General features: G+C 38.8%; 6 protein-coding genes across 6 annotated transcripts; 1 reads left to right on the forward strand and 5 right to left on the reverse strand.

Annotated features, from left to right (window-relative positions):
* Nucleotides 1-167: 167 nt before the first annotated feature.
* On the reverse strand, nucleotides 168-819 carry JH06_4622 (cyclin-B3; the record flags this gene model as incomplete). Its single annotated transcript, XM_014670254.1, has 3 exons — nucleotides 168-436; nucleotides 468-663; nucleotides 694-819. 3 exons carry the CDS (start codon nucleotides 817-819, stop codon nucleotides 168-170), a joined length of 591 nt encoding a protein of 196 aa, XP_014525740.1.
* A 759-nt stretch (nucleotides 820-1,578) lies between these two features.
* On the reverse strand, nucleotides 1,579-3,484 carry JH06_4623 (UDP-sugar pyrophosphorylase; the record flags this gene model as incomplete). Its single annotated transcript, XM_014670255.1, has 8 exons — nucleotides 1,579-2,310; nucleotides 2,340-2,445; nucleotides 2,475-2,611; nucleotides 2,642-2,809; nucleotides 2,839-3,019; nucleotides 3,050-3,333; nucleotides 3,363-3,451; nucleotides 3,472-3,484. The coding sequence occupies 8 exons, from the start codon at nucleotides 3,482-3,484 to the stop codon at nucleotides 1,579-1,581; spliced, it is 1,710 nt and encodes a 569-aa protein (XP_014525741.1).
* A 255-nt stretch (nucleotides 3,485-3,739) lies between these two features.
* On the reverse strand, nucleotides 3,740-4,963 carry JH06_4624 (hypothetical protein; the record flags this gene model as incomplete). Its single annotated transcript, XM_014670256.1, has 2 exons — nucleotides 3,740-4,832; nucleotides 4,863-4,963. 2 exons carry the CDS (start codon nucleotides 4,961-4,963, stop codon nucleotides 3,740-3,742), a joined length of 1,194 nt encoding a protein of 397 aa, XP_014525742.1.
* A 2,328-nt stretch (nucleotides 4,964-7,291) lies between these two features.
* Nucleotides 7,292-7,745, reverse strand: JH06_4989 (nucleoredoxin-like protein; the record flags this gene model as incomplete). Its single annotated transcript, XM_014670257.1, has 2 exons — nucleotides 7,292-7,613; nucleotides 7,645-7,745. The coding sequence occupies 2 exons, from the start codon at nucleotides 7,743-7,745 to the stop codon at nucleotides 7,292-7,294; spliced, it is 423 nt and encodes a 140-aa protein (XP_014525743.1).
* Nucleotides 7,746-7,912: 167 nt separating this feature from the next.
* JH06_4990 (DNA-binding protein) lies at nucleotides 7,913-9,367 on the reverse strand (the record flags this gene model as incomplete). Its single annotated transcript, XM_014670258.1, has 8 exons — nucleotides 7,913-8,305; nucleotides 8,336-8,521; nucleotides 8,552-8,725; nucleotides 8,755-8,861; nucleotides 8,949-9,075; nucleotides 9,103-9,198; nucleotides 9,231-9,320; nucleotides 9,341-9,367. The coding sequence occupies 8 exons, from the start codon at nucleotides 9,365-9,367 to the stop codon at nucleotides 7,913-7,915; spliced, it is 1,200 nt and encodes a 399-aa protein (XP_014525744.1).
* Nucleotides 9,368-9,653: 286 nt separating this feature from the next.
* On the forward strand, nucleotides 9,654-10,427 carry JH06_4991 (zinc finger protein; the record flags this gene model as incomplete). Its single annotated transcript, XM_014670259.1, has 5 exons — nucleotides 9,654-9,850; nucleotides 9,882-9,964; nucleotides 9,995-10,140; nucleotides 10,170-10,204; nucleotides 10,235-10,427. The coding sequence occupies 5 exons, from the start codon at nucleotides 9,654-9,656 to the stop codon at nucleotides 10,425-10,427; spliced, it is 654 nt and encodes a 217-aa protein (XP_014525745.1).
* Nucleotides 10,428-11,832: the final 1,405 nt, after the last annotated feature.

Here is an 11,832-nt window from a genome sequence, read left to right on the forward strand (position 1 = left end):
TATCAGTTCTCGTCCTGGTCAGAGTGGTCGTGCTGATGGTTACATTCTTGAGGATGAGGAACTTGCCTTCTATCACAAGAAGATCAACCAGAAGAAGAAGTAAGGTTGAACATCAAGAGTGTGGGATACTGAGTGTGTTTGTAACAATCCAATTAAAAAAAGAAAACTTAATGGCTACTTGCAATAATGGAAGTGGGACTAACGGTAGCTTTTTGTGCTTTGGACCCATACAGTTTGATTACATCCAGACAAGCTTCGCGCATCATAGGGAACAGTTCTTGAACCAAGCCTACGATCTTCTCCACATCAACTACAGTAACCTTAGTGCTTGCATTCAATGACTCTGGAAGCATTCTCTTTGGATAGGAAAACGTCCAGGCCAGTGCAATACACACATGAGTAATACTCTGGGGTGGAATCGATAAGGAATCATACTCTATCTCTCATTCCCTCCAGTGAAATACTACTCATACAAATCCCATTTAACAGTGACTGAAGGTTAGGATATAAGGATGTGTTATGTGTTCTCTCTAAAAGAGCACCACCAGCAAGATAAGGAGAATAGGGATTCAACTTGAAGTCTAGCTGTATTAGCAGATCATAAAGAAACGATTTCACAGCTTCTTGCGAATAAGTATCACTGATAACACTACAGATCTCTCTCTAGAAATAATATGGAATCAAAAGAATGACGAATGATAAGTGTCTATAGCGGTTATCATAGAGAGAGGAAGCCAGATGAATACAAAGCCAGGAGAGCAATTCCAACTGGTCCCTTGGAATCACCTTCCTAGATAGGTACCGGTCAAAATAATTCATTCCAGTATATGCAACGCTTGGATGGCTTCCCTTGTCACGACAGATCTATGCTTCACAACCAAGACGCAAACACTACTCCTAGCATCCACATATACGTGTGTTCTCGGTACCGACAAAAAGTCTCACAATTCTGCACACTAAGTGCATATGTCGGGATTGGCAAATAGGACGATCCGAGGTTATAGGGATCCCCTAGACCCTGAAAAGAAGTCTTTGATAACGGTTGGTGAAACAAAAGAATGCAGTCTGGGCACGTTTCTTCTCTCGCATCCAAGAGCTTTTCTGAGCAGTGTAGCGAGGCGCTCATCCCACAGACACTCTTCACAATAATGTAAAGTGAAAAAGAAAGAGTTCAAGTGCCCACAAGAAAGCAAAGAATGGATATGTCTTGCAACGTTCGCCGCTTTAGGACTTGAGAAGTGACGGGGACAAATTGATAACAGGAGCACATTTATTAGGTACAAGCAATTGAATAGAGCCATTAATTTGTCAATAATGCCTAAATTCTATATAGGACCATATCGTAATTGGGATTCAAATAATAAAAGGCTCCTTATTCATGATCGAAACGACTTCTGTTTTCTCATTTTTCCCATAACTGTGGACAATTCCTAAAAGCTGCTTTGTCTCTTCTATTCAGATTTGGGTGCCCCGGATACCAAAGTAAAAGATCCTCCACTTATTAGTGTCAAACAAACAATCATGTCGATAGACTTTACAATCCTTTCTATTCAACAGCAGATGGATGGAGTAATTTCATTATTCCTTCAAAACGATTCTTTGAGAACCTGTCAAGTTTAGATTCTCAATCGAATAGGCATTGGGAGCCTGGATTGAAACAACGCATTGCTCTTCACGATTTACAACGTAACCTCTCATACGATACACAATATCAAAGGACATGTCCTTTGGGTTAATAGTCACGTAGTGCCATCCCTTATTATGGATCTTCACATTTCTGATGGTTAGTGTACTATTAATAGCATCCTGAGTTGAGATGTCAGGATCACCCAAAACAAGACAACCATCAATCTCTACATTGTCCAAATACCAGTTTTGACATCGAATCACCACAACACTTCCCTTCTTGATCACTACATTTGAACCGATATGTGAATGAATCTCTTCGGTCGTTGTTCCGGACTCAGGCCATAAACAGATGTGAGCTCCCTCTTCAATCACCACATTTCTTGGTCCCGATTGACTACAACAAGGACAATCATTCACACTCAGAATCTGTTTTCGGAAGAGTTCCATTATATCCGCTTCTCCACTACGAGGACTCTCTTCAAATCCGGTCTTCTCCTTCAACATTGCAGCACGAGTATAATCATTCTTGACAGGTGACCATGCCATGAAGCGAGGGAACGTCACAACAAGACAAGTTGAGTTCACTGATTCTTCCTTCTTCGTTTCTAACAGGAGCTTCGGATAATCTTGCATCAGAGATTCCAGACGTGTAGGTTGTACATATTCGATCTTCGATCCCGGCTACGTCTCACAGAAACAATCTAACAAACCTTGTATTTTGGATTGACAAATTCCGGCACGATTCCATGGCTCTTGGTGATGACACGAAGATACTCGTGGATATTCATACAGAGATTGTTACAATTCCCAGGGAATCTACAGTCACACTTCAACCCAAAGCATACGGAGAGTATCCAGACTCATCAGCAAAGTCACCTCGAGGATCGATTGTATTCCGAATCACATCTTCCAGTTGGTTATATTCCACATTACAAACCATCTCATCTCCATTCACATGATGAAGCTTACATAAACCTCCCGTCTATCATAAATAACTCCATAACACAATTACTTGTTCATGAGGACGACGTTTTACACAGGTACTTACCATATGAGCATCATTCATCACTGAAATTTGAGCCACACAGGGCATCGTATGGAAATTCACCGTATTGGTATCCTGGAAGAAGAACACACGATGCAAATCATATTTCTTAACCCATTGTTCAATGATCTTATCCTACGATCAATCAAATCAATTCATCATACACGATATAAACAGAAATGAACATCACCATGTCCATGAGGTTTCCTTATAATATGTCCTTCACTATCACAAGCAATTTCTCCTTGAATGTTGCGCACGGCAGGAATGCAGTCTTGCATCATCACATACACTTGATCTTCAGGCATACCAAAGTAATTGTGCTCCTTCAAGTATTTCACCGTTCTGAGTATCATAACTTCGTTCCATTCCTACATATCGTGATTGTTCTCTGATGTCATAATAGCAAAAGGTAAACGGCAATTCGGATTCGAAGAACGGTGTTGGATTGCAAGAATCTTCTTGATATACCAATCCAGATATGTGAGGTTTGTAAAAGTCTCAATCGGTAAACCAACCTTGATGCTATTGTAACCCAGACGTTCCCCTAGACCTCCTGCTATCAGAACAAAGCCGCAGTACGTTAGCTCTTCTAACCCTTTGCGTTCCATCTCATGATATTCCAACGAATTGAAGGTAATATCGATTACAGGAGGAACCTAATTCAGTAATATATAAAAGAATCTACCGAAGGAGTCCAACCATCAAATGGATTCACACCCTTAGATGATTTGCTAAGGAGGTCGCGACATTTATCAACATACTTTTGCAGTCCACCTGGATATAATTCATCAAACGAACGTATTTCATTAATGAATTCTTGGATACCTTTAAATCACTTCTATTATTCGCAGATATACTCTTAATAGAATTTAGAGATTCAAGAACCTTCCCTTGGCCACAGGATACAAGATAATCGACAAATGAAGCATCCTTCTCTGAAAGTGTCTCTCTTCTATATATCAGTAGGTACCAGGTGAAGTATACATAGAAGAAATCGAATTAACCATTAATGAGTATATGCAAACAAAAAATGCTGGATCATTAAATAAAACCCCCACAAAATCATGCCGTCATTTGCTTTCTTTCCACAGTCTTATTTACAAATCCTTGTACCAAAGCTATGATGTTTTCACTAGTAGCATCTGCAGAGTCAGAGAGATAATAACCACCATTATCAGGAATATCAATAATGGAGAGAAGAGGACTCGTTTCGTTCTGGATAAGACCACGAATCTGGTTCGAAACGTCACCGCTTTCACGAACATAGAAAATAGAGACAACATCCTTAATCTGATCAGCAACCTCATTCAGGATCTCAATCTTTGCATCCTTCTCAGCTTCCTCACACTTCTCCATAAATACAACTAAGCAAGGTTTAGCATTAATGTCATCAGGCTCCTGATTCAGATCCTTCACAGTAGAAGGAAGCCAGGGGAATCCCTCAACACCTGTTGCCTTTACAGCCTCAACACCATCAGCAGACACAGGCTCCAAGTTCATATCACACATCACCAAACATGGAATACCACCAATCTGAAGAATATTCTTCAGTTTGGAAACAGCAGGGTTCTCATAACCCAGTGAGAGCCATGGCATCGAACCATAATACTCCTTGTACTGGTCGGCATCATTATCCAGAGAACAGAAGATAACCTCAAAGTTCTGATTAGCAGCCTTCAGAGCATTGTATGTCTCAATCAGCTTAGGAGTGAACAGCTTGCAAGGACCACACCAATGAGCTGAGAAGTAAAGACCCACATACTTTCCTTCAACAGCAGACAAACCAACAATGTCATTACCCTTACGAATATGAGGTCCAATCAACTCCTTAACAGTAGGCTGCTTCCAAGGGAAACCGTTTTCATTAGCCATAACATCCTCCTTAGCATTAGGATTGAGAACACCCTCCGGAGACAGCATAACAAATCTAGGAATACCGTCGACACCAAAGTTAGCCACAAGATTATCTCTCATTTCGGAGTTCTTGAAATCAACAGCAAGCCATGGCATTGATCCATAATACTCATCGAATCCCTTCTGATCGGTATCCTTGCTGCAGAAAACAACTTCAAACGGAATCTGCTGCTTCTTGAGATTCAAGTACACCTTACGAAGAATAGGGGTAAACTGACGGCAGGGAGCGCACCAGTGAGCACTTATAGTGAGAGATAAGAACAAATCTTACGAGAAGTAAACACCCACGTACTTTCCATTTAAGGATGCTACATCAACAGGACCTTCCTTAGAAAGGAGGGTTTCACCAAATAAAGGAGCATAATCAGCCATATTGGATAGTGTTTAATAATGAATTAAAGAGAGGAACTACGTATTACCACCTAAGAACCGTGATTATGAATACATCCCATTATATAAACCACAAAGAATGTTTACCTAAATCACAAAGTAAGCAAAACAAAAAATCATATATAACTAATAATACCATAGTCATAAGAGTCAATGAATTCAAAAAAGGATAATAATCCAATACAACACAGCACATAGTTGAAAAATGTTGATTCAAAAAAGAACTTGCTAACAATTCAGACATTGTTAATCATAGAATTGGATTGCAAAAGAAAACTTCTTCTGATTTAAAATGTCTGTAAGATATTGATGAACTGATAGGATTTATTCTTGTAGGTGACCCCGGCGCAATTCAAAGCTTTTTCTGATGCTCTCCTTAATTCATCTTCAGGTTCATCTGAATATATAGTCGAAATGCTGAGAAACAAGTTCAACCACTTCATGAAAGTCGATCTTCTGTTTGCGTTGTTTATTCTCGTAGCATTCCTTTCATAAGAACAATATAGCAATTTGTAAGGATTGCCAGTTAATTCAAAAGGTCATCTGTAAGGTAGTTCACACTTTTTGAAATACTAGTGGACCATCTTTCTAAACCCTGTGCAATCATCCGTTCTGGAGATCGTTGTTACTTTCATGAACTGCAAGAACACATTAGCATTTGTCGTCACATGATCCTTCGAGGAAACCATGATGGAACGGATTGTATGGTCTGCAATCGGTCTGCGTAAGGCATTTGAATTTATTATGACTCGTAGAACGACAATGGACTATAGGAACAAGTATCTCCATGCAAGTGTCTGTGAAAGTGGTAATGGCTGCAGCAGATCATGTACAAAGTGGAAACTTTTCATTCATCACCTTCAAAACTGTCCTGTTGGAATTATCATATTGTGTCATTTTTAGGGTTGCTGGGTTTGCTATGATGAAAACAAAATCAATGGTGTGTATTTGAGTCTTCATAAGAGTGATGAGGACCGTCACCGTTCTATACCTCCCACAAATATTGCCCTTCCTCGTAAAACAATCACAAATCCTCACCAAATGTCCGTAATGTCGCAATACCAGAATCACATGATGCCCAGTAGTCAGCGTCCTGTAATGAATCAGGGAGTCCAGAATTCGCAGTTACTTTATGGGAGTCAACAATCTAATGATTATATGATGTCTCAGCGATATAATCAAGGAATGATGAAATCATCACCGTATTCAACACCACAATATGATCAGAAACGACTTGCTCAGTCTATGGAAGTTCAGAAACGACCTCGGTCTGTAGCCCAATCCCTTCCTCGCCAGTCCTATCCAATACCGTCTCAACCGTCAGGAGTAGCTTCGAATGATATGATGAGAAGTCAACAAACAATCCCTTCACAAGGAATGACACGACCAGTCAATCAATCTGTGATGCAACAGAATATGAACTATTCTCAGCAGAATCCAATGTACATGCAGAGGCAGCAAGTCCTTCAATCGCCTTATAGCCTCCCTTCATCATCTGCTCCTTCTCCACGATCAGCTACGCTCTCCAATCAGTCTCCTCATTCTGTTGGAAAGCCGTATTCTCCTCTTTCATCACGTCAGACAGCCCCTCACACACTTCCTACAATGGATACAAAGCGACCAGCTCTTTCTTCTAATTCACTTCCACCAACACCATCTCAGATCTCTGCAACCATGATGTCTCGTGATCCCATGCAGCAACCCAAATCTTTAGCTGTACGTTTGAATTCTCTTTGTCACATAGCCACAACCTTCTGAATCACGATCACCAATTCCTCTCAAAGACCAGTCTGTAACTTCCATAAAAAAACTGAAGGATGAGCGGCAGAAACAGAAGGTCGTACTCGATCCAGTAAGTGTGAGAGAGTGGAGTGATCTCTAGGGGCTGGATAGTCGAATTGAGAGTGCATTGAACGTAAGTTGTAGTTAGGGCTGTGAAATTGTAGTGTTGGTTACGTCGCGTGATGACGGCTGTAGCAGAAAATTCACGGAAGCGGAGAGGACAGTATCCAACTGCTGGACTCACATTTGTGGAAAAGAATGCCGTAACAGCGTATGTTCGGGAAAAGGCGGAATCGACAACTTCAATAACAGAGAGACGGAATCTATCATCACTAGGTTTTCGTGTATTATGATTGTCATAGAATAGAGATTCAACATCGAATGATGAAGGATCGAACTGAAATCACCGTGGACGACATACGCAACTATCTTAAGAAGGAAAGGGGGACAGAAACTGTATATATGCAGCGTAGAACTGTATTATTGCCTGTTTGGTTGATAACAAACAAGAAGTAACTACCGAAATATCTACTTCTTCCAAGGGAATCCATTAGGGTTCATAATAACAGAAGCACGTCCTTCAGAGTTGTATAGTCCGTGTTCTTCATCCAGTAGTAGTAAAGTCGGGATACCTTGAATACCAAACCGTTCACTCAATTTGGACCGAATATCACTTCGATCAAAAGGAATTGCCTTCCAAGGCATTGTAGCGAAATACTCATTAAACTCTCGATTTCCACTGTCAGCACTGCAAAACACGATTTCAAAATCCTTTCCACTTGCAACTGTATCCAAATACACTTTACGAAGTTTTGGAGTGAAAGCACGACAAGGACCACACCAATGAGCACTACATCTTATCAAAATTCATTCAATTCTACGAGAAATAGAGTCCAACAACCTTTCCAGACAAACTACTCACAGTCACTTCACCTTCATTACTCAACAAAGTAGATCCAAATAATTCAGAATAATTCGCCATTTGAACTAAACAATCAATTAAGGCTATAATACTAATGATAGAAAGAGAGAATAATCCAATCCAATCATTCAGTTGTAATCAATCATTCTCATTTCAGTTTTTGACTAACCTGTATTGAATGAATATGAAAGAGAATCATTGAGTTCTAATCAAATAATAATCAATTTCTATTCATTCTGAACATACGAAACAGTCTTTGATACTTCCAAATGCTTTCCTTGTTTCTGTGTGTTGATGTATGATAAGAATGGACTATGAAAGTGAATCGAATGATTGTTGAAAGAAACAAATGAGAATTCCATAACTCTGTAACCAGGAGCATATTTGTTAGCAAAGAGTAGGAAATCCTCATGTGAGATAATCGTGGATGATGTGTTGATGAGTGGATGAAGAGACACTGTTGGTGCATCCAACAGACGTTTGTCAATAATCACTTGAACCTTGTTCTCAGGATCATTCATTTTGGCAAACAGAGACAGATGACCTTGTTCCACTCCCAACATGGTCTTCAATAGCTCATTATCAGCAAAACGCAAAGAACCACTCTTATACTTCAGATCCTATTCCTAATCTCATCCTATCTCCCCTACACTCGTCAATTTCTTCATATCCACTGTTGTGTCAAATGCAGCCACCACCATCCACAAACCTGAATCCTCATTTCCATTTGGCTTCTTTGCCTTCAGGAACAGATTCTTGGTAGGTAATCCACGAGATGCATCCACAAAGCGAATCACATCTTCCACTGTCTTCGCTGCTTCATGCTGAACTGTTTCCTGTCTCTCATCTCCTCTTCATAGACTTACATGACTAATTCCCATTTCATCCAGAACTGCGAATATCTTCGCTTCACTCTCATTCTGAGCTTTCTCTACTTCACCCTTTACTGGACCACGTTTCATTGCTGCTGCTGCCTTCTCCTTCTGACGCTGAGTCGTTTCCTTCTTGTAGTTCACATTCTTGGCAATAGATCGATCTGCCTACACTCAAATCGATTCATATATTCTACCAATACAGTCACAAAAGTGGGATCCACACGAACATCAATCTGACCTCCTTCACGAACAGCTGCAGCCAGACCCGTGTTTGTGAAGGTCATCTTCAAACAGGCTTCTTCTGAACACCGGCAACGCCAATTGGTAAGGTGAGGTCAAGAGAAACACACTCAAATAGAGAGACAGGATATATTTGGATACTGATTACGCCAGGTCGAAACCATGACATAGCGGAAGAGATTGTAAGTAGAACAATACACAGCAATATCACTCAAACCAAACACACCTGTTAAATACTCCCTTTCATTCAGAACACACTCCCACTCATCCAAATACTCTACATATCATTACTCATCATCAACCTTATCTTTCACAGCACTCAACACTTCACCATACACTTCTACTTGTTCAGGACAATCACGAACTCCCATTGTCAGAAGCATTTGAATATGACTCTTCTTCAATATCAACTCCTAACAACAACACTTACATGTTGAAGTAACGAAGTCGTATTCTCCTTCAATAGATACTCCTTTCCCTTATGAATCATATCCATCTCCTTTTCACTCAAATCTAATACCTCAACTCTCTTTCAACAACCACAACTCTTTGAATTACACAATTCATCAAAACCTATTTCATTACTTCATTCCTTATTAATACACATACTAGAAAAGGATCCTTCAGTCTCTTTAAGGAAAGCAAGAGAAGCCTTCAAAAGAAGACTCTAAAGTATTGAATTGTAGAATAGAGAGCATACATCATAGTTATAAGTAGTTACAGCAAACATGATAGAGTTTTGTGGTTGTTAGTATGAGTGAAAGATGAATTGAAATTGAAGTTGAAATTGAATGATGATGGATTGAAAGAATAGAAATGATGATATTGATAAAGTGATCATTTGTTTGTTGTGATGGGTCGAAAGAAGAAACAAGTAGAGAAACAGTACATTTGGTGTTATTATTGTGATCGAGAATTTGAGGATGAGAACACCCTTATCTCCCATCAAGTTGCTCGTCATTTCAAATGTGAAACATGTGGAAAGAAGTTGGGTACATTTCGTGGATTATTGAGTCATGCTAAAACAACTCATAACATTGAACTGAAAGCGTTTGTTGAAATGAAAGGAATTGATGATTAGAGTTCCTCATGCTCTTGTTGGACGTGATAATACTGCAACTGATATTCATGGAATGACAGGTATTCCTGAGATTGCTCTTTTTGGTATTTGTAATGGTTTGATATGAGTTGTAGAATATAGAGTGAAGAAGGCGAAACAATTGGGTTTGCCAATTCCGACTCGTGAGGCTTCTGTAGTTCGAAATCCTCAACAAGAGTTTGCTGCAAAGTTAGCAGAGAAGCGAATTCAAAGTCAAATGGCAGATAGTATTGCTTCTATGGTAAGAGTTTTAAGAGTGTTTGAGTGTAGTCTGTTCCAAGTGTAACTACTCCATTTCTACCAACGTGATAATTGTGGTTAAGAGTGATATTTAGTTCAACTTATCCTGTTTATGGTAGTTATGGAAGTAGTGTATCTGTTGGAGGAGTTCCAAGTGTGGGAAGTCAATCAAATCCAAGTTCTCGTCTAATCTATACTCGTACTGACATTTCAATGGAAGAATGGAAGGCTTTACAACCTCAATATCGTTATCAAGACTTCCTAACTGCAGCTAATTCAGCATTGTAATAATATCCTTTGTATTCCTTGTTGTCAAACAAATAATCATATGATTGTTTCATTTGATTCACAAAGTGTAACAAAGACTGATTCTACTCATCATTCAATCCAATGTTTATCAACTAATTGTACATTCTTTGTAGAACAATATATAACATCAATTACATTCACTTCATTTCTCTGTGCATGAAAAGCAAAACTCTCTAAATCATCTGAGAATCGTTCTATTCATAATCAATTCAATTCATATGAATCTACTCATATAGGATAATAAACTATCTTCAAGAATCGTTATTGCCTAAAACACTCAATACTCATTCTTAATCTCACATCTTTTGATATTACAATATTCTCATTCATACCTATCAAATCATTCAATTTCATTCCATCTTACTAATGGATTCACAAATATGATCAATTGATTCACAGAAACGAGTTTCTTCATTCTAAATGATGAATGAAATGAATTTGAACAACAATTCGATTTGTCATATCAAAATGAATCAACTCAAAATGATTGTGAATAGATTGTATTGATATAATCAACTCATAATGATTGTGAATAGGATTGTATTGATATAATCAACTCATAATCATTGTGAATAGAATTGTATTGATATAATCAACTCATAATCTACTTTGATAGAATTATTAGATCATATATGATTTGAATTGAATATAGAAGAGAAATTGAAATGAAATGAAGATAATGGAAGGAAATGAATAAGATATATGGGGTAGAATTGAATAAATAGGATTGAAATAGAATAATGAAATCAAGGGTAAATCTGGTTTGTTGTTGTTGAGTATTCCATAAATATCCATCCGTATTCCAAATCATGGCTGCTGCTGGTGAAATCAAGCTTTTCGGAAAGTGGTAGGTATTTGTTTTGATGAATTGATTTGTTTTGTGATAAGAGCCTTTGTAAGAGAGTGTAGGACTTTCGATGATGTTGAGATTAGTGAAGTTGCTCTGAAGGTATAATTGTGAATATAGTAAAGTGAGTTTTGTAGGATCATTTGGCTGTTGCTCCAAAGAATGCTACTTATCTTCCTCACACTGCTGGAAGATATCAATTGAAGCGTTTCCGTAAGGGTCAGGTATGAATATGAAGTGTTTGTTGAGTTTGTAGTGTCCTTTGGTTGAGCGTCTTGCTAATTGTCTGATGTTCCATGGTCGTAATACTGGAAAGAAGATGAATGCTATGAAGATTGTTGAACAGGCTTTCGATATCATCAACTTGATGACTGAGAAGAATCCTCTTCAGGTTCTTGTGGAAGCTGTTTCGAATGCTGGACCTCGTGAAGACTCAACTCGTATTGGTACTTCTGGAGTAGTTCGTCGTCAAGCTGTGGATGTGTCTCCCTTCCGTCGTGTGAGTTTTGCTTTGACTCTGTTGACGACTGGAGTATT

The sequence above is a fragment of the Blastocystis sp. subtype 4 genome (assembly GCF_000743755.1).
Source record: "Blastocystis sp. subtype 4 strain WR1 chromosome Unknown seqid_0302, whole genome shotgun sequence".
NCBI classification, from domain to species: Eukaryota; class Bigyra; order Opalinata; family Blastocystidae; genus Blastocystis; species Blastocystis sp. subtype 4.